Below are 22,356 nucleotides of genomic sequence, written 5' to 3'. Positions count from 1 at the left end.
CTCATTTCTATTTTAACTCTTTAAAAATTTTCTCACTAAAATAAAAAAAATCCACCCTTTTATGCTATCACTGGAAATTCAATTAAGTTAGAAGACAGCTCCAGTCAGTGCTGAATTGAGTGGGCAGACAGAAACATGTTCCAAAAGAGCTAATTCTGGTCATCTCCATCTGACATCATTAAGCAGAACTGAATCTCTTAACTTATACTCTTGGCAGTCTTCCTAGTGACCTAACTGCTAGAGAAAGGAAAGGTAGAGGAAGGCTAGAAGATCTGTGGTTGGTTAACTTTTGAGAAATACTGAAATATTTTCCAAACAACATAGATTTTAAAAATAATTTAATATGGACCTACTGTATGCCAAATAAAAGAAGCAAGTGAGCAGTTGCAAAGTAGCATAAGGAGAGCATAAAGGATAAGCTGGTAACTTAAAAAAAAAGTGAGGCCGGGCGCAGTGGCTCACGCCTGTAATCCCAGCACTTTGGGAGGCCGAGGCGGGTGGATCACGAGGTCAGGAGATCTAGACCATCCTGGCTAACACGGTGAAACCCTGTCTTTACTAAAAATACAAAAAATTAGCCAGACATGTAGTCCCAGCTACTCGGGAGGCTGAGGCAGGAGAATGGCGTGAATCCAGGAGGCGGAGCTTGCAGTGAGCCGAGATCACGCCACTGTACTCCAGCCTGGGCAACAGAGAGAGACTCTGTCTCAAAAAAAGAAAAAAAAAAAAAGAGAAATAAATTATAAATTTGGTCATTGTTTCCTCCTTCAAGGAATTAAAAATTACATATAAAGGTCTTGATTTATTTTGAGATGGTTTTTGCTTACTAGACTCTTAATCATGACATTTCTTCTCAGACTGGACAGTATGAGTTGTAGCTTCATTTTTTTTTATGCACTTTCACATTTGATTCTCATAATAATTGTATGAACTAGATAACATTACTCTCATTTTTTTAAGACAAGGAAACTACTATAGAGGTGAAATTGTCACGGGATCCTTGGGGTGTTGCTTTGCCAGCCAGAAATTCTGTGGCCAGTGGCTCCTTCTGCCTGAGTATTGCTCACACTTCTGGGCTCATTCCATCCACTTGGTTCGGCAGGCTGTGCTTGGTCTGTGCTACCAGCCTGGATCCCACACCTGCCAAGGGTGAGCCAGGTGCAGAGCAACAAGAGGTGTGTGAACGAGTGAGCATGGGGTCTGGCCACTGCACACAGCCAGGCACACTGGCTGCTGAGGCAGGGTGGGAATCTCCAGGCTCCAGCATGGGTGCCGACTCTGTGTGAGGCTGCTGCTGGACCAGATGTATTGCAAGCAGTTTCTGCTGCAGGCACTGGTGTCGGGACAAGGGGAACACTGTGGCACCTGAAAGCTTGGAGATGCCAGGAACTGTAGAGCTCCAAAGATGGTTTTACAGCCCTGGCCCAGGAGACCTTAGGTCTGGGCTCCCCGAAGGGCCACAGCTCTTCTCTCCTTCTCATTGCTTGCAATGTGGTGAGCAGGTGGGAGGTATGTTTCAGCTGGGTTTATGTTACAACTCTTTCAGTCCCTCCATTCAGTGGGTCCCGAGTTCTTGTCTCGCCACCAAGAAGAATGAGGTATGCAAACAACTGGAGGGTGAGCAAGGTGGACAGGAGCTTCACTGAGCTACAAAACAGCTCTCAGGAGACCTGAAGTGGGTAGTTCCTTTCCATATGCAGGCTGTCCCAATGAGTTTCCAGCTCTCAGTGGAGAGGAGACCTGTAGTGGGTAGCTCGTTTCTGCAGGCAAGTCGTCTGGATGAGGAGACCCATAGTGAGTAGCTCCCTCCCACAGCATAGTCTTGACTTGTTTCTGAGTCTGGCTGAATCCCCGGTTTTTCATGGGCTCAGAAGGGAGAAAGCGCATGGTGATTGGTTCACAGATGGTCATAGGCGGGCCTGGAAAAAGCACTATCCAATTGGCCCAATGGTCATTGATGAAGTTATCACTCATATCCATGGACTTCACCTGGAACTGGCAGCCTGGCTCCCAGGCTTCAGGCCATGCCTGGCCTGAAGGTGGGGTTTCACTGGGGACCTACACCTTTCCATCCAGGAACCTAGTCAGCCTCCCATTGTCATCATGCCTTCCATAGCCCAGGCTGTCTGCACCAAATGGCACCTGCAGGCCTGCACCCAGCTGACCTCAGCCCATCTCCACCTGCTGCCTCCTTCCTGTGCTCCTTGGCACCCAAAGTCTGGAGGGGGCCAAGGTGGGGGATTGGTGTGTCAGTGCTGCCCCAAGCATGCACACATCTGGCCAGGTTGTGACAGTGCCTGGGCTGAGGCTCAACTTTGCTCCGAAATTGGAGCAGGTGCTAGGAGTGGGAAGAGTCCAGGGGTGGAAGCAGGCTCTTCTGAGCCTGCAGAAGCGGGGGTGTTACCAGGACTTCGAGAGCGCAGGGGTGTCAGGGTCTGGAGCCACAGCTGGGTGGCTGCAGCTGCCCTGAGAGCCCAGGGCTCCTGCCTTGCCAAGTCAGTAGGGGGCAGACTCCCTCCTGTTCCCAGCCTCTACAGGCTCAACAGTCCCAGCCAGGCCTCCCTCACTGCAACTGGCATCCCCACAGCAGCTAGTCCAGTTGGGCAGCTGCTGCCATCAGAATGACTTGCTCTAGGCTACAGAGCCAGTAGGTGGCAGAGACAACAACTGAACCCAAGGCTGTCTGACACTAAAGACTATATTTATTCCATTCTGGTAGCCTTATAAGTGTAGTTAGCCTTGCTGCAGCATGCATCATCAGAACCAGGGCCTAGCCACAGAAGAGCTCACTCATGATGTCTAGCACACAACCGCCCAGAATAGCAGGCCTTTGATAGCTTCTCTTCCTGTCCCACCATCACCTTTCAGCTTCCTGTCATAAGACTACCCAGACATCAGCCCTAGCCAGATGGCTTTTCTTTAGGGAGACATCCTCTGCATTCCCTAAAGCCTTCCTTTGTTAATCTCTTCTTTTTTGTACTTGAAAAAATTCTCCATTTAAAAAATATTTACTGAATTATCAATACTTATTGGTAACCATGTGTTATCATTGTTCTAGGTGATACAGCTATATCAGTAGACAAATAAGATAAAAAACACTGCCCTCATCAGATTTACTTTTTTTGTGTGTGGAGAGGAGCCAAACAGGTAACTTATAGACGGTGTTAAAATGTGTTATGGAGAAAATACAGCCAAAAAAGGGGAACAGGAAATGGGGTGGGAGGCAGCTGCAATTTAAAATATGATGGTCATGGAGTACCTCATCGAGAAGGTGACATTTGAACAAAAATTTTCAGAAGATGAGGGTGTGATCCATGTAGATATTTGGGGGCAGAATTTTTCAGGCATAGGAAGTGAGGTTAAAAGGCCCTGAGATGAGAGAAGTCCTGGCATGTTGAAGAAACAGCTACGAGGCTAGCTTGGCTGAGCAAAGCAAGAGAAAGGGAGAGGACAGTCATGGGGGATAGATATATCAAGTAGGGTATAATGTGGCTTTTCATGCTAACTGCAGACTTCTGCTCCTCTTTACTGCCCACTTCCCTCCTCCCCTCACTAGATGTTGGTCCTTGTGAGCCTGGTTTTGTTTACATCAGTATCTATCTCAAGTAGATACATAATTCTAAACCTAGATTATTTGCTTTCATTCTAAACCTAGATTATTTTTATTAAAACACACACACACGCAGACACACATACACACACACCCCTTAGACAAAGACAGACTGGTCAATCAGCCACTCTATTTCCTACCTTGGGTTCTTACTGTATTTCCAAATGGATTTAGAGGGTCTAATAATAGAATACAACATGTTGACACTTACTGTGAACCAAGTGCTATAGTAGGTATTTTGTTTGCTTAGTCTCTTCTGTTGCTTTTAATCACCCTGAGAAGAAGGAACCACCCACATGAAAGCTTTCCCTTTTCTGCATTCTCCTGTCTCCCTTCATGTTCCTCAAGCATCCTCACCTTTGGCCAATGCTTTTAGAACTCGGTGTTTATTTTCCATCCATCGCACTATTGCTGAGAACTACAGCTTTCTGTGGATCCTCTCAGTGGGTTAACCATCACCTCATCATGTTTGCTTCATTTTCACTTTATTTCCTTTAACTCTTCAATGGTTAATGCAGAACAAAATTTTTAAATGGAATCCCTGTACCTTCATTTCAGATGAGGTTCCAAAGGTTAAGAACCATAGTACAGGGCACAAGCCACCTCACATTGAAAGCAGGGTTCTAGCCCACCTATGCAGGACATTCGAGGCAGTGTGGAGTGGGACCTGTCAGTGCTGGTCCATCATCAACCTCAAAGCTGTGTGATGGGGTGGGAGCAGCCTGGCTAAGAGTTCCTTTGAAGGGTTCTGTGCATCAGGCCCTCCCTCATGGAGAAGATGAAGAAGAATCCGCTCCTTCACTTTAGACCAAGTGAAGTGTGGCTCTGAGAGAAATACTCAGATCTCTTGACCTGTGTGTCCTGGAATTTAGGACAAAGGGGCAGGCTGGAGAGGTTGCATTAGGAGTCCATGGTTGGTTAGCGGCTCTGAGTGGGCATGGAGAAGACAGACAGGGCCACACTGGTGAAGAGGAGCACTTCCCCCATAGAGTAGGCAAAGGTGCATATTTTTCCAGACATAATAGGGTGCCGTGAAAAGAATCTCACTCAGGAAGAACACCTACAGGAACAAAGAAGCCTCCAAGAGGAGCTGACCTTCAGAAGTTTAGAGGCTGCAGGGAGAAGGAAGCAGAAGACCAGAAGAGAGGCATGGCCTGCACCAAGGGACAACAGCCAAAGGACAGTCAGGGATTTCTGAAAAATCTGCCAGAGTGCCCCATGAAGTCAATATGGCAATTTTTATTCTCCTTATCCAGAGGACACCTAAGTCAGATTACATCCAGCCTATTAAGGAAGTTCCTTACTTACCTACCTCTCTCTTCTTCTTACGCCATTCCCCATAAAGAGGGACCCAAGCCAGCAGCTAGGAGTGGAGGAGAGGATGGAGCCAAGCCAGGGAATCAGAGACATTCCCTGTTTCTTCCCTACCCCCACCTCACATATCCCAGCCTTTCCAAGTTGAGTTAGACCCACACTTGGGGGAAGGAAGAGGAAAGAAGTTCTGGGCTAAATTAACTTTTTTGAGTTTTGACATTACATTTGACAAGAGTTTTTAATTATTGACACAAGTCTGTTCTTGTGGCTGAAAGGGACCAGATGGCATTTATTCTATGGAAATCACCAAAAAAGCCAAATAATCTGTCTGAAATTTCTTTTAGAGGCCAAGAAAAAAATATTCAATATATCTCATTTGAACAGAGAAGAATGGAAAAAGTAAAAATTATTCTTTGCTAACCTACCCTGTTTAGCTTATTTAATCAACCAAGTACAAAGGTAAAAATTATTTGTAAGTTTCAAGCTGCTGGTTAACTTATCTGGTTAGTCAGACTCTGTTATCTAAGATTTTGCCTTATTCCAATGTAAAACTGAACCTAAAAACTTAACTTATTGTCTCAAATAGAAATATTTCCATTGGGCCTTTCATTCTATCACTATAGCACCTATTGGCATAGCACAGACTTAGACTTATCTATCTAGTTTCTGGACAAATGTGTAATTGCCCTCCATTAATTTACCTGCAGCACAAAGAGCCTTTAAACACAGTAGTGACATTAACTGGACAATATAGGCCTTCAACTACATCTAAACACATTTGAATCAGCTTCATCAATCTGCGTGGTCAGGATAACGTGGGCACTGACCTTCAGCCCAGCATAAAGGAGACATGTGGTGTGAAACCTAAACCTAAACCTAAACCCTGCATAAAATTGTTCTCATGTGGGAGGCGGATTGTTTGGGGCATGTGCTGACTAAATGGGGAATAATAATGTGTATTGCTGGATTACTGGTCCAGAAAGGGTTTCAGAACTCCCTTGGGGAAGATGACAGTAAGCAGGACAGAGCTTGTCACGCATCATGTGGTGAGCTTGTAGATACTCAATAATTATGAAATAAACTGAAAAATAGGTCAACTGATAGCTTTTACCCTGAGGAATCTCACCCCAAAGGGGAGTAACTGAATAGATGAATACCCAAAATAAACTAGTCATCAAGAAGGCTAACCTTGACTTACAGGTGACAAATACAGAAAAAAGAAAAATCCTTTTACCAGTCTGCAGAATGTTGTGTACCCCAGGTGGAAGGTGGTGAAAAAGATACAATAAACAGAATTTCCCAGGATTCAAGGAAAAGCATTGGAGTTTTGTATGGATTCTGTAGATTCATATCTACAGTGAGAATTATATGATAATAGTGTTGATGGCGGGGGTGGGCTACAAATGCAGGAGGGGTTTCTCTAATTTATTTCCAACTGAGAAAATGTTAGCTTCACTCTCAGATGCTGCATGTCTCAGGAAAACACTGGTCTAAAAAAGGGAGAGATTAATATAAGCATAGGTGTCATGTTTGACTTTTTCCTAAGACCTATAACAGCTTCACACTAGAAGGGATTTATTCAGTGTCTAAAGGCATTTATTCAGCACCAACTATGTACTCTTTGAGGCAGTAAGACTCAAGGTCTGACGTCTATCTGGGCTCAATACTGGCTCATCTACTTTCTGCATGACTTTGGGTGAGTTATTTAACTTCTTTGTGCCTCAGTATCTTCATCTGTAAAGTGGGATAGTAATAGTACCTAAGTAATTGTGTTGTTGGGAGGATTCAGTGAGAAAATACATTTACTAGTTTAGAACAGTCCATGCACATTAGAGGCAACCAATAAATATTAATATTATTGCTTAGTATTATTATACAATCATGGCAGTTGGTAAACATTTTTATGTAATTGCTAGGAAAAAAATGGAAAGGTCCTTGTATGATTGTTCTCTGAAAACCTTTTATTTAGTCCTTGTATTTAGGCAGACAATCCTGGTGAGCCTCTGTTGCAGCACTCTCCATTTCTACAAATGCTCATTCTAGTTCAGACCATATCATTTTTTTAACCACCTTCGTGATCATGGAAAATAAACTTAAACCACTTTAAATCTATATCACTTAGTCTTCTTGCTCCCTGCTCTTGCAACTATCACCTACCATATACATAGCTTCTGTTTTCCTGACATTTTCCCACATACTAAAAAAGCCATAGTAGCTATCTGTTGTTCAGATCACAGCCCCAATTCACAGCCCATTAGTTGACATTTAAACACAGTAGTGACATTAACTGGACAATACAGGCCTTCAACTACATCTAAACACATTTGAATCGGCCTCATCAATCTGCGTGGTCAGGATAACGTGGGCACTGACCTTCAGTCCAGCATAAAGGAGACATGTTGGGCCGTGGGCTATGAATTGGGGCTCAATGAGTTGAAGCTCATCTTTACCTTGTTCCACCCCACCTAATCAACCCTTAGCCCTCTCCCAACAAGCAATGTCAGAACTCCTGCTTGTCTTCTCATGTCCTGCACTCATTTTGTTTTACGCCTTTGCTTATGATGCAAATGTGAAGATCCATTTCTCATCTTTCTTCCACCTGAGTCAGTATTTTCTTCCAGACCCTGCATGCAGACTTCCCTGATCCCCCTTCGTTTCCCCCAGCACTCACTGACTTTTCTTACTTTTCAGCAGCAGATACATGTTGATAAAGGCAGAAACTACTGGATAGCAATTGAGGCACCTGAATACAGGTATGGCATGACTAGCAAAGGGGTCAGAAGTTGCTGTCACAAACAAATGACTGGAGCCTTCTCACTGCCTTGCAGACTTTCTCTGGCATTCCCCTGTTAACACTAGAATCCAATACCCCTATCAACTGCCGAATTTCTGATTTACTTTCTTCTAATCTCATCAAATGACATGTCTTCCGGGTTGATCCTCCACCATTTCTGACATACTTACTCATAAATCAGTAGTTTTGTTGCATCCCCTGCTCAGTTGCTTCCTTTACTCTGTGCCCCTCAATGTCTGATCATCCACTTGCCTAGGATCAGTTATGTCTACCTGGGGTGCTGGCTGAGGGTTAGAGGCAGACTGGACCTAGTGTTTTACTCTAAGTATCCAGGAATGGAAAGACCCAGATAGTGAGGACCAGCTAAGTCATTAGAAAGGGCTTAATATTAAAATCAACATTATCGGGTCTAAGGATCATGTGCAGACATAACAATAGGAGGCAGAGCCAAAGGGACTGGTGGGCAGTAAAATAGGAGGCAAGGCAAGTGGGTCACACAGGATTGTAAGCTCTGTAAGCAACAGGAGCCCTGTCTGTCTTGTTCATCACTGTATCCTAGCACCTCAAAAGTCCCTGACACGTTGTAGGCACTCCATACTTATTAGTTTCATGAATAAGTGTCTTGGATGATTGCCACACCGGGTTGGCATCTCTTAGGCTATGTAACTCTTAGCCAAGTCATAGCCAGTGAATTTAAAGGCACAGGGCTCTCTCCTCAAGGCAATGGAAGTTCCTGAACTGTGTCTGTACAGCCCCACCCTGGATTCATCATGTGTCTCTGATTGTTCCACATGGACTTGTCTCATCTCTCCACTTAGCTTGTCAGCCTGTCTTCGTTGAACTGCGCTGAGAATGCAGTTGGGACTCAGCAAACACTAATTGGTTCAGGTTGAATTGAGCTGGGCTTCCCTGGATAGCTCCTGCAGTTTGTTATGAGTTATTAAGTTCTCCTCCCCTTGTTAAAGAATTTTGCTTTCATGACCTTCAACATTTGTTTAAAAAATATCCTTTCATCGAGGAAAAAATAAGAATTGGATGCTTGCAGCCAGACATGCAGCTTCGTAATGATGACTGGATTATAAAGCTCATTACATCTTAGAATTTGGAATGAAACCACAGCCTTTGAAGTTGGTTTCCGTGACATACTTTCAGCTCGCTTCCTTTCTTCAAAGAACATGCAAAGGTGAATCCTACCAGCTTCTGAGTCAGGAAGTCATCGTGTGATTTCACAATTACCCTCCAGTTTGCCAAGACAAAATTTGGATTTTTCAAGAGTAATTCAGTGATTATTCCAAAAAGATAAGTTTATTTAGACATAATCTGTCACTGGTTTAACATGAGTTTTATTGACATACAAAATCAAATAGAAAATTATTCCAAACATAAACTATTGTTGCCATCTTGACAGAAATCCAGATTTGATTTTGTAAAGTAAGAGATACCTACTGTAATTACACCTAAGCCTTGATCTAAAACAAGGCTTCTCGGCCTTGGCGCTATTGACATTTTGAACCAAATAATTCTTTGTTGTGAGGGCTGTTCTGGGCTGTGTTGTACAATGTTTAGCAGCAGCATCCCAGGCCTCTATACACTAGATGCCAGTAGCACCCTCCCACCCTCATTGTGACAACCAAAAATGTCTCCAGGCACTGCCAAAGGTCCTCTGGAGTGGCAAAATTACGCTGGTTGACAACCACTTATCTAACACAATCCTCAGGTCCAATGTGGTGGAACCTTATTTTACGGAGGTCTTTTGATTCTGCACAGACTTCCCAACTACATCGTCTTAGTGTGATGGTAGATCAGGTAGCATTCTCCCCCCACTTTTAAACAAATATGGTACTTGACTGTGCTTTCTTTCCTTCATTAATACTAAAACTATATTAAATTGTAGGCTTCTTAAGTGTAACAACTGCTTTCTTTTGCTTTGAATTTTGTCACAGAAGTAAGAATTGTGTTTGTAAGCGCTGATATAAGGACTTAGTGTATGTAGACTAACCTCATCAAGATTCAACTAGAAGAAATTCATGTCTGCTTTTAACTAGCAGAATATAAATGCCATAAGGACATTTTTTTTCAGTTTTGTTCATTGCTGTATTCACAGCACCTACAAAGGTACCTGATATATAGTAAGTGCTCAATAAATATTTGATGAATGAATAATATCACTTTCTTTCTAAAATAAAGTGGAATGAGGTCCTTCCCCCATTTCATAAAGGATAGCATTTGGAGTCCTTAAACTGGGGCTTAAGGCTTAGTTTAGTTTGCATTTTCCAATTTTCATCCCTGCTTTTTTGGTACACAACACCACCTCTTTGATCCAAGCTTATCTACTGATGCTTTCTCAAATGCCCATAAACATCTTTGTCACTGCACAACTGCTCACTTTGTTTTCTCTGTTTAGAACAGAGAAAGCTCTCCACTGAGTCAAATATATACAATACACACTTCAAAGGTCAAGTTATTTCATCTCTCCCAGGTAACATTTTCTGAGCCCATGAACTCATAAAGAACTTTCAAAGCCTAATACTTACTGGTTTGTATCTCTCCCTGGGCATTTTAATTCTAAGGTACATCACCTTTCATCTTACTATTTTGAATTATTATTTTTATGTGTGTATACCTTCTTTTCCAAGTAGACTGCAACCTTTCTGAAGGCAGAAATATATTTTTATCTTTTTTCTTTAGCATTAAATAGTCTATTAAATAACATCTACATAGTGAAGGAACCTTATTCTTATTAATTCTTTCATTCATTCAGTTAGTTATTCAACTAATAGTTTTTGACTGCTTACTCTGTGCTAGGAGGAAAAACAAATACGGTTCCTGTTCTCATAATATGTTTAGACCAACTGGAGAAAAAATGGTATCTAATGTGATGAGAACTAAATTTAGTTATAAGACTGTGGTGTGAATGCAAAACACTGTCACTTACTAGGTATGTGATCACTTAAGCTCTCAGTGTCTTAAAGTCCCCATCTGGCAAGTGGGAACAATAATGCTTGCTCTGTCTACCACTCATAATAAAGAAGATCAAACCACATTGCCTTTTATTTACAGACACTTCTAAATGACAGGATATGGTGGCTTTAATTTGTTCATAGATTCTTTGAGACCTGGAGCCTAATTCTCATCCCCTTGAGTATAAGATGGACCTAGTGACTTACTTCTAGCAGATAAAATAAAGCAGAAGTAATGACATGCAATTTTGGAGACTAGGCCATAAAAAGGCAATATGGCTTTTGACTTAGTCACTCTGTTTCTTGAATTACTTGGTCCAGAGGAAGCCAACTGCCATATTGTATGCAGAGCTATAGAGAAGACCACGTGCTGAGGAACTGAGATCATCTATATGCTAGAGCTTAGAATCAGATTCTTTAGTTCCAGTTAGGCCTTCAGATGACTGAAGCCTCAGCCAACAGTGTGACTGCACCTCATGAAAGAACCCAGGTTAGCACCTTCCAGCTAGGCTGCTCCTGAATTTCTGACCCCCAGAAACCATATGTGACAATATATGTTTTGTAAATTGCTAAAATTTGGGGCATTTTTAATGCAGCAATGGATAACTAATACACAGGATACTAGAGAGATTTAAGGTTTTATTATTTTTGAATATGCTAATACTTGTTGAATGAAAAATGCCATAATTAACCGGTGGTGAGTTAAAAGTAGAAGAAAAAGAGGCTCCAAAAAAAGAAGAAAAGAAAAATTAGAAAACATTAAGCACATGAGAAAATCAGATGGATGTCAAACTTTTGATGGGTGGTTTGCAAGCTTTTCTGCCACTTGTTTCATTTTCTGAGAAGTATTAACCTGTGACAGCAACTGCAGGCTACATGCCAAAGGTTACCAGCCAAAGGAATTGTTCATTCCTACTGACTGCTTTTGTTTTATTCCATTTTCAGTTCTCATTTTGAGCTAAAATTGATAGTTTTAATTAAATGAGAAATGAGAGCCATACTTCCACTTTACATAGAATATAAGCTTTTTTGTATTAGAGAGTCACCATGGTTCTTTGTTAGACACAAAAGCCGCAGACATGGGAATTTATGATTTGTTGCATCAATGACAACTTTTGAGAGTCACTGCCACTCCTTTGCCATAGTACTGCTGACCCAGACTGACCTCCATTATTAATGATGCCTCAGATGGGAGGGCTGAATTCATAGTCCTCACCAGTCAACTTTGTCAACATTAATTTGAACCAGAACAAATTTAAATTTAAAAGGATTTAACCTCCTTTGGCCTATCCCCATTTACAACCAATCTCTTAAACTCCCCACTGAGAACATTGTTTTGGAGAACGACTGTCAATTTATTAACGTATTTAATAATAAATACAGAATTTAAATTCCTCACTGAATATTTATTGACCTTGATTTTCCCAGGGCTTTAAGTAAAGGATTTTGGAAGCTATGTTAACTCTTTGAAGCCATGAGAATGATACTTTAATATGTTTAGGAGTTTCCTTATTAGATGATGAAAATGTTCTGAAATTGGCTGTGGTGATGGTTGTACAAGTCCGTGAACATACTAAAAACCATTAGATCATACATTTTAAATGGGTGAGTTAATGTGACGTGAATTATATCTCAATAAAGCTGTTAAAAAATAAAACCCAATTTCAGCCCCAAAAAAGTCATAGCTAAGAAACAGGCATGAATCATGCAAGTTTGCTGAAATTTTATCGTTATCAATCTGCTTGGTTAAATCAATAGCTCAGTGTGAAAACATTCTTACTTGTAGGAGATACACTGCTGGCTGGAGAAGGTTGGGTGTCAAGGGTAGATTCTGTAACACTCAGTGGAGGGTCTGTTGTGGAAATTTCAGAACCTGAAAGGATTAGAAAGATATTTATAATGAACAAAAGATTGTAATCAAAAGATAAAGTATTGACTTTGTTCCTAAATACATTTTCCTTTATTTATTCATCATGTAACAAATCAATATTGGGGGCCTATTAAGGTCAAGGCAGTGGGATATAATGATGAATGACAAAGACATGGGATTGTCCTTAAAGGGCCTATGGCCTGGAAACTAGGCAGCCAAACATTGTGTTGAGTACCATGACAGTGGAAAGCATAGGTGGACGCAGGAACGCAATGAAGGGGCACCGATAAAGATTGGGAGGTCTGAGAAGGCTCCCTGGAAAAAGTTACACTTTACCAAGACCTGGTAAAACTATTATAGCATTTAATATTTTCAAGTGTTTGAAAAGTAATCATGCAGTTTACAAAATCCATAAACTCACAAAAATTTTTATATCAGCAAGAGTAGAAACAATGATACAACTACCCAATTTGATGTAACATTAGTAAACTTGTGATGTTATTCTGCTTTCTAACATGTCAACTTTTGTCATAATATTTTTGTTTGGCTACAACTTTTTCTTTTGTGTGTGTGTGTGTGTGTGTGTGTGTGTGTGTCTGTGTTGGGGGGATCTGGAATAGAGGCTAGAATGTGGTTTTACTTATATTTTACATTTATGTCAATTCCTTAAATCTCCATTACTGTATTTAAAAATAGCCCTATTGGAAGGACAATTTACAAATGCCAGAAGGCTCTATTGACTTTAGGAACATGTGAGTTAAATGTGCTTAGATGATTTCGAAGTTAGAAGATTTTATGATTTTTGTAGATATAATGTTACCAGTTACAGTGTTACACATCTGCTGATATATATCAATTATTTGGATGTTTAATTACTAATTAAACTATTGGTTCTATTCTGTAATGTACTTTAAGGGACAAGTATATTTTACTTACATTATGTCACTTGATAGCACATAGCCCAGTGGGAGGAATTTGTTTTTCTAAGCTAGATGCATGTATGTTCTATTCTCATTGTTAGTAGCACTGCTATTGCCAGTGGCTGTGGGTGGCACTCATAGCTAGCTCTGATCCACTACTATATGAATGCTTTTGTGCAAATAATCTCTGAGGAGGTGGAGGACAGTTATATGGGAAGTATATGAATAGGTTAACAAAATGACCATCCTTTTTCTTCATACATCCAAAATAAGTTTGAACTCTTCAGCATGACACACAAGTTTAATTATGATTTGGGCTGTCATTATACTCCCAATTTCCTGATGTTGCCTATCATTTTTTCCATCTCTCTCAAATAATGCCCTCTATCCAATAAGCAATATTTCAACCCAATTTCTGAAACACAATATTCTCTCTGTGACTTCTGGGACTTCTTGATCTTAATTTATGTGGTTTCCTGACCCCAAACTTCCCTGAATGTACCTTCTCAAGCTGAGGAAGCCTGGGAATCTTCGTGATGTGCTCACCCTTCAGCGTTTACCCTAGCAAATGCCTTATCACTCTGTGACATCGTGTATGCCCCTCAAGGGAAGTCACTATTTTGCTCTTCACCATATTTATGGATTCTGGCAAATGGAAGCAGATGAATGAATGCATGCAAATTTATTCTTAACACTGAAAGAAAGAAGACCAGCATTAAGTGTGTGTCTGACAGCTGGTGGATCATAAGCATTATCTTCCAAAGTGGTACCTTAATAAGACAGGGCATTGGCTTGGAAAATAAATGCCTAGATGTTTTTCTCTGTATATTGATTAAAATAGAGGTTGGCAAACTATGGCCTACAGTGAAATCATGTTTATAAAAATTTTATTGGAACACAGTTTTTCCCTTTTTTTTTTTTTTACATATTATCCGTGGTTGCTTTTGTGCTAAGGTGACAGAGTTGAGTAACTGTGGTAGAGATTAAAAAGTCTACAAAGCCTAAAATATATTTACTATCTAGCCCTTTACAGAAGAAGGTTGCCAGTTCCTGGAACAGAAGATATTGATGCGTTATGCTCAGTTTCCACAATGGGAAATGTTTGTTTTTCATTGATTGAACATTTCAGTTTTAGGATACTTTTCTGCCATATTTTATCACCAAGTGATTTTGTAAGCTGAGGTGTTCAGCCTAATAGTGAATTAAGAAGATATTATTGTAAGATGTGCATTTTGAGATGAACACTTTGCCCTGTGACAGAGGTGACCATATTTATATTTCAACATAAAATATGGGGCCTAAAAATGTCTGTCTAGTTTTAGATTAGACTGTAAAGTGGAAACTCTGCCTTGGTCAAAACAAAACTCAGGGGGTATGAAAAGAGTGGTTAAAACCTAAAGAGGAGAAACAGTTTCCCAAAACCCAAATGCAGAATTTAGCAGAAACACCTCTGCCAGTTTCCAGATCATTGCATTTACCGTAATGTCATAAGAGGGTAGGCTGCCGCCTAAAGCCACTTCATCTGTTCCTGGGTGTGTCCACTTGAGTAGGCTTGGCAGGGCTCTCAGAACCATCCTCATGGGCAGCAGCAGCCATGGGTCTGTCCCACAGGGCAACTGGCTTAATTCTGGGGTTTCCTCAGAGCTTGTATAAGCCCTTATCTTTTTCACCTAGAAGTAAGCTAAATCCCAGGGCTTGCTAGGTCCTTTCTTCTCAAAATGTTGTCCATAGACAAGCAAAATATGTTTCTTTGAGGGTCTTGTTACAAATGCAGAATTTCAGGTCCCACCTAGACTTACTTAATCAGAATTTTTGTATTTTAGCAAGATCCCTGGGTGATTTATATGCATATTAAAGTTCTCAACTGATACTCTCAGGAAGGATCAGTCAAGGGTATGAGGCCAGCTGCACTGAGGGAAGTCATGAAACAGGAAGTATTTGTCTGGCATCTTCCACACCAATATGCAGTGGTCCTCCTGTTCCACTATTAACATATCTTTTTATTACTCCTCTTTCCACATGCGAAGATACACATGCATACTTACACACACATACACCTACACAACTGTCAATGCTTAACTCTCTTTCTATCCCAAAGGTCTTGATCTCAACAGTTACAGTCAGAAATCCATTTAATAAACAAATCTCTGTCAAGGGTGATGACAACCAAAATATTATACACAAGGAGGTACTGCACTCAACTTTTGCATTAAAACAAGACAAAATATCTCCTATCCACTCCCCAAAACAAAACCCACAAAACCCAGCTCTTTAAATCTGCCCAAAATAGACTCAGCAGTGCCATGATTTTAGACATTTTGACATGCTAGCAGGGTGGGATTTTTTTTTTTTTTGAGACAAAGCCTTGCTCTGTTGCCCAGGCTGGAGTGTAGTGGCATGATCATGGCTCACTGGAGCTTCAGCCTCCTGGGCTCATGCAATCCTCCCACCTCAGCCTCCCGAGTAACAGAGACTAATGATGTGCGCCACCATGCCTGGCTGATTTTTTGAATTTTTTGGTAGAGACAAAGTGTCACTATATTGTCCAGGCTGATCTTGAACTTCTGCACTTAAGCAATCCTTCTGCTTCAGCTTCCCAAAGTTCTGGGATTACAGGCATGAGCCACTGTGCCTGGTCCATGATATTTCTGAAAGGCTTTTTTTCTTAGTGGTAGTTACTGTGGATCATGGGAGTTCTGCAGGTCCTAGTGCACAAATAGCTGCCTGAAGAGTCACTGATCACCCTAACCCTAATCCCATGCCCTGCCTGAGTTTTCTAGAATAGAGATCACTGAGCACTTGGGAGACTGGGCGTAGGTGGAGAAGGAATCACCTCAAAGGGCTGTTACCTCACACTCTCCAACATTAATACCGTTTTCTGGAAACAAAAGGGATGAAAGAGAGCAAAACTTCTCCCCTTCTCTCACTAAAACTCTTTCCTGCTGTGTAATATTCTTAGCATTTCTCTAATCTAGCACTCAGGGATGGCAGATTTTTCTTCTGTGTCTTCATCTCAGTATCTTGTCAACAATAAATAGCTTGATAAGGCAATGACTCTTGCACCACACATCAGAAGTTTACTCCAGAGTTCATAAAGCATCCGGCAGTACCATCACAGACAGACAGCATGTGTGGAAGTAAGTGTTTAAGAGCTTGCAACGATAGGGAGACATAATACAGTGATGACATTGCTTTATAGAGCCTTGACTGCATCTTCTAAGTCAGTCACATAGATATATGCCAGAATGGGATGAGAATGTAAGCTACAATTTTGAGACATTGAACTCCTAAAGATTAATTGTCTTTAATATTTGATCATAAAGGATAAAGACTCATTTGGCAATTTAAAATTAACCACCTGTTCAGAGCCCCAAATTATGCTAGATCAAGGTCTGCCCTATACAATTGGAATTACGGTATGTTTTCAGTATCAGAATCAGTGTTCTTCCTATTACCTAAAAAGGTATTCATTATTTTCTGATACTGAAATCAAGCACTGTTTTAACATCAGAAAATATTAGTTTTACAGACATGGTTCTGCCTATAATGGGAATAGGGTTCTTTTTAGGAATTTGAGCTTTTGGGGTCCTTTAGCTCACATCCTTAGATTCTGCCAAAGCTACTGACAAATCTATGTGAGAATCAGCCACCTCCACATTGTTCCAAGACTGCAACCCTATTATGTCTAGCTTTCCAGGAAGGAGCTGACTTATTCCTGAGGGAATTAGATGAAGTTGAGTAAGGCTATTTTAGTGTAAATACATCACAATTTCTGAATGATTAACTCAAAGTACACAGGATGATATGTTCATACATATACATATACACAGACACACAGGCAGGGCTACGGGAGCGATGCCAATGCCCTGGCAACAGAATCACAACTGCTTCTGAGTAGTGGGGATAGATTTGTGCTGGGCATACACTCTTCTTCATAACCAACCACTGCACCTGTGAAGGAGCTGGACAGAACCCAAGATGCGGATTGTGCCCTTGTAACAAAGAAAAACTGTTTCCTTCTTAAATTATTCTGTGTTTTTATGAGTATGTTATAGATTATGATATCTCTGAAAATAGGATGTAGTTTAAGAGGTCAATGCTCCTATAGAGTTGTAATAATGATTTGCAAATCTATTTACGTTTTATAAGATTACTGTTAAATATGAATATCTGACAGTTGCCATTACTTCTATTTTTCTTCAGGCATATCTGTTGTCACTGTATTTACTGAGGTATAAGTTCATCTTTTATGTAGTAAAATCACCATTATTTCATCTGTTTCAGGGTAGTAAATACTCTGGTTAGTCAAATGATATAATAACTAGAGTAATCCTATATATCAATTTTCAATCATAAAAGTCTTCTATTAGCTAAATACAGTTCTTGAACCTAGGGATACTACAATTATTAAGATACAATCCCTATTTTTATGGTATTTTTATTTTACACATCTTATCCATTCCTAAATATTAAAAGTATATATGTTGTACATAATAGAGTGTTTCTAATGATGCAGAAAGAATTTTAGGGTTTTTTAAATCTTTCTTGATAATCAGTATTAGTATTAATTTTCATTATGTGATGGATTAACAAAAATGCTAGCTAATTAAGAGTTATGATGAATTAAATTTGAACAAAAAATTTGCTGTATGCAGCAGAAATTCTTTGTGAAAACATGAATCGACTATTTTCTTTTTAGTTGAAGAATTCTTTTCACTGGAGTCCTACTTGTCAAAAATGTTTGATAACTTGAAATAGTTTTGAGTTACATAAAAAGTTTTCTGAGATTAAAACGTTATGGAAGTGATAATGTTCCCATTAAAGATGTTCTGAATTTATGGCAGTCTTGGCAAACTCTTGTTGATCTTATTAAATAGACAACTCACCTAAGAGAAAAGTGATCTTTTCTGATGAGATGTTCCACACTTTATTTCCTGGGACTGGAGACAGAGCCATACACCAAATGGTCAAGTTGTCTGATTGGGCTGGTTTATTACTATGTACCCTTGTTAAAACAGACTTCAGTTCCAAAAATCCATCTTTGCCTTTTCTCTCTTCATTAGTAATATATATTCCTGCCAGACAGATAAGAACATGGTTCAACACTAACATTTTATGTATGAGCCATACAATAATGCCAAGGCATGGCATGATCAATTTATGGTAATGTGGAGTCTAAAGTGGTCAAATGGCAGCTTCTCTGCAGTGAGAGTCAATTTCAGCAGATCTGGAATTAACTTGAGCTGTTTGCTCAAGCTCCTGCATGTCATTGATCCATGGTCAGGGTATAAAATATATTGACTAATAGTGTTGCTTTGTTTGTGACCATGTGTCCAAAATGTTTTGGGGCAGATTATCCCAGCTCATCAGCATTGTGTGTTGACAACTGTGAGACTGATAATTTATACCTAGCCTAGGTCGGACCTTGGGAGAGCTCTGCTGTGGGGTCTGGTTATGTCGCAGGAATATACCTAAGTGACCAGTAAAATATAAAGCAATCTCAGTTGGGACTCCGTTTTGGACTACCCACTTCTGAGATCTTCTGTGTATGTATCAGTAGTCTCTGATCTGAGAGAGAAAGTGTGTCTGGCTGTGGCTCTTAGAGAGGGAGGACGAAGGAGCTCATATCTGACTTCTCTGGACTCCTGGCTATAAGTGTAGGACAGGATATGCTGCATATTGTAATCTTTTTGCTATGTTGTCTCCTCTTCTTGAAATAAGCTACAGATTTGTAAGCATTGCATTTTGGGTCCTGTGAGTCTTCTTTAGAAATTAAACTCTGTTTTAAACTGTTAGGTTAGTACAACCTCCAAATAGCATACTTGGCAGCAGAAAATTAATGTAAAACCAACTATCACTATATGTCAGAATTTTCTGGATTCTTACAGTTTTTTCACATTACAGGTTCTTAACACCAATTCTGATGTAATTACTTACCAAAGTAATAGCTAAATGCAGTTGTGTGCCAGTGCAATTCTAACCACAAAATCTAGCCTCTAGTTTGGTGAAATCTGGGTGCTTTGCCTATGCAGGCCTTATTTAACAGGTGAATATATTTATAATAACTTTTTTTTTTTTTTGAGACAGGGTTTCACTCTTGTTGCCCAGGCTGGAGTGCAATGGTGCGATCTTGGTTCACTGCAACCTTTGCTTCCCAGGTTCAAGAGATTCTCCTGCCTCAGCCTCCCAAGTAGCTGGTATTACACATGCCCACCATCACACCCAGCTATTTTTTTGTATTTTTAGTACAGACGGGGTTTTACCATGTTAGTCAGGCTGGTCTCGAACTCCTAACCTCAGGTGATCCACCCGCTTTGGCCTTCCAAAGTGCTGAGATTACAAGTGTGTGCCACTGTGCCTGGCCTATAATAACTTTTAACCTATATTTTTAGAATTGCATTCTGTCACTGTTGTGGGTGAATTTTTTTTTTAAATAACTAATAAAACCAATAATAATCTCAAAATGCATCAAGTGATCAATACACTCATTAACGTAAGCTTTCAATTTTATCATTTAAAAATAATTCAGAAAGGGCTGGGCGCGGTGGCTCAAGCCTGTAATCCCAGCAGTTTGGGAGGCTGAGGCGGGCGGATCACGAGGTCAGGAGATCGAGACCATCCTGTCTAACATGGTGAAACCCCATCTCATCTAAAAATACAAAAAATTAGCTGAGCGTAGTGGCGGGCGCCTGTAGTCCCAGCTACTGGGGAGGCTGAGGCAGGAGAATGACGTGAACCCGGGAGGCGGAGCTTGCAGTGAGCTGAGATGGCGCCTCTGCACTCCAGCTTGGGCAACAGAGCCAGACTCCGTCTCAAAATAAAATAAAATAAAATAAAATAAAAATAATTCAGAAAGAGTTGTGTGACTCAGTTATTATTGAAGACAGATTGAACTTTGAGGAAAAATGACTCAGGAGAAAGGAGAATAGCTGTTGTTCAGGCAGGGACAGCTGAGATTATTCTGGTAGAGGCTGTCATGGTTACTATCTATAAAAATGTGGCTTTGTGAATTTTCACCTGAGCTTGTCTTGATGTGTGTTCCTCCTCCAGGAACTTTGGAGCCAACTCTTTTACATAGGCTTTCTCTAGTGTTCCAACAACACCTGCCTCAGATTCTCACATAAAAAGGTAGAAATTATTTATTGGCTGATTTAAAGCAGTGGTGCTAAGTTAATTGAACATATTGTATTGAAATAAGAAAGACACGGAAAAACAGGTAGCTATGTTATAAAGGCAGAAAACGTTTTAATAAATATATGTAGACTTAAACTTTTTGTCCTCATCTAAGATATTCCTTTTACTAATAGTTGAATAAAATGTTTGGATGTTGTTTGTCTAAATCAATTGTATTTCTTTTATTCTGGAAAATGTTACACTTCACCCCCTTGGAAGAGCCAGATGAAGCATCAGAAAATGACATTTGGTAGGCAGAATGATGTTTTTCTTGGAAAGAGAATCATTCTTAAATGCCAAGATCAACTTGGGCAATGACAATTTCTAATGTTCTTTGTTTTCTTTTTGTACCGAACTTATTTCCATTGATTAATTTCCTTACCTTCTTTTTCATCATGAAGAAAACTTCCATCTATAAACCATGTGATATTTGCTTTGGGAAATACATTCTTTAGTAAGCAGGTAAATCTTCTCTGGGGTAAAGACAGAAAAAGGATTATTTGCAAATTCCTAAGAAACTGGTACTCCTTACAACTTACTAACATTCATATAACATAAGTTGGTAAAAAAGAGTTTCTCCACTTCTAACTGAATAAACAGACGGCAGTGTCTACTTTTAATATAGGTTGTGTTAGAATGTGCACTATAAATGGGCTATCTCCTATAGAGATGTTATAAACTTCCGACTATACTCCTAGGTCAACTTAAGGATCTAGGACTATACTAATGTCCCAAGTCTGGATTCTGGGTTCTGTAAAAGAGAAACCTTAACTCTATGTAAGCAGAATAAGATAATACTAAATGGAAACCAAAGAATAGAAGGAAAAAGCTATAGCAAACAGAGGCCAGAGAAGAATAGTCTGTTAAATTAAAAGCTCAAGGGGATCTACATGTTGTTTCTGTGCCCCAAATAATGTACGACACTATTTGTAACTGCCACAGAAACCAATTTATATAAATATCCCGCTTTTTACTTGTGAAGCATTTTCCTAATTTTTAAAAACAATTATTGGCTTAATCTTAAGGATAGGTAGGGCATGCCTTATTTTTGCCATTTGACAGATGGAAAAATGAAGGCACACAGTGGTTTGAGGAAGTGGAAAATAGTGAATGGCACAATTAGAAATGATGTCTCCTTAATCTCAGTCCAACATATTTTTTAATAAAAAGTGTATTGAAATAAAAAAATGAAAGAAGTAACTATATTATGAAAGCAGAGAACTTAGATGCAGGGCTAGTTATGTTTTATTTTCAATGCTATATTTGTTCTTTGGGGGATGATACTTTCTTTAACAGTCTGGTGAAAATATCCAGTGAGAATTATTGGATTCCCATTGTTTTATCTGAGACTCTTCAAAATTATAATTCCATTTATAATTACTTGTTTTCTCATCAAGAGATGTATATATTTTACATATGACCAGCCCTAGTTCTAAGTTCCCAGATATTTTCCACAATTAATGAATATACTAGTTAACATGTAAAGAACAATTAAATGTATGTGATGATTTGTGTGCCAATCCTCAGACTAGTTACTCCCAAGAAGTCTGGGCCTATAGAGCTGAGAAACCAAATTCGAGAATGCTAAATAACATTTTCCTGGTGAAATCCTACAGAAGTTTACCATTTCTCAGTACGTTGCCACAGAAATCCCAATGAAACAAGAGAATTTCAGAGGGGGTTGTCTAGCATATCCAAGATGATGGGTGGCAAAC

General features: G+C 39.9%; 1 protein-coding gene across 3 annotated transcripts in view; it reads right to left on the bottom strand.

The window, feature by feature from the left end:
* The window catches only part of CD96 (CD96 molecule), a 109,330-nt gene that overhangs the window by 33,377 nt on the left and 53,597 nt on the right, over window positions 1-22,356 (bottom strand). For all 3 annotated transcript variants that reach the window (XR_008501691.1, XM_054482973.1, XM_054482974.1), the window contains exons 6-8: window positions 21,024-21,114; window positions 18,355-18,543; window positions 12,459-12,551 (exon numbers count right to left, since the gene is read on the bottom strand). Coding sequence is in view for 2 of the 3 variants with exons in the window: in XM_054482973.1 (XP_054338948.1) it covers window positions 12,459-12,551; window positions 18,355-18,543; window positions 21,024-21,114 (373 nt within the window). In the remaining variant the exon portion in view is untranslated. The remainder of the gene's footprint in view (window positions 1-12,458; window positions 12,552-18,354; window positions 18,544-21,023; window positions 21,115-22,356) is intronic.

Source organism: Pongo pygmaeus, chromosome 2, assembly GCF_028885625.2.
Source record: "Pongo pygmaeus isolate AG05252 chromosome 2, NHGRI_mPonPyg2-v2.0_pri, whole genome shotgun sequence".
NCBI classification, from domain to species: Eukaryota; Metazoa; Chordata; class Mammalia; order Primates; family Hominidae; genus Pongo; species Pongo pygmaeus.
This window is presented reverse-complemented; position numbering and strand designations above follow the sequence as displayed.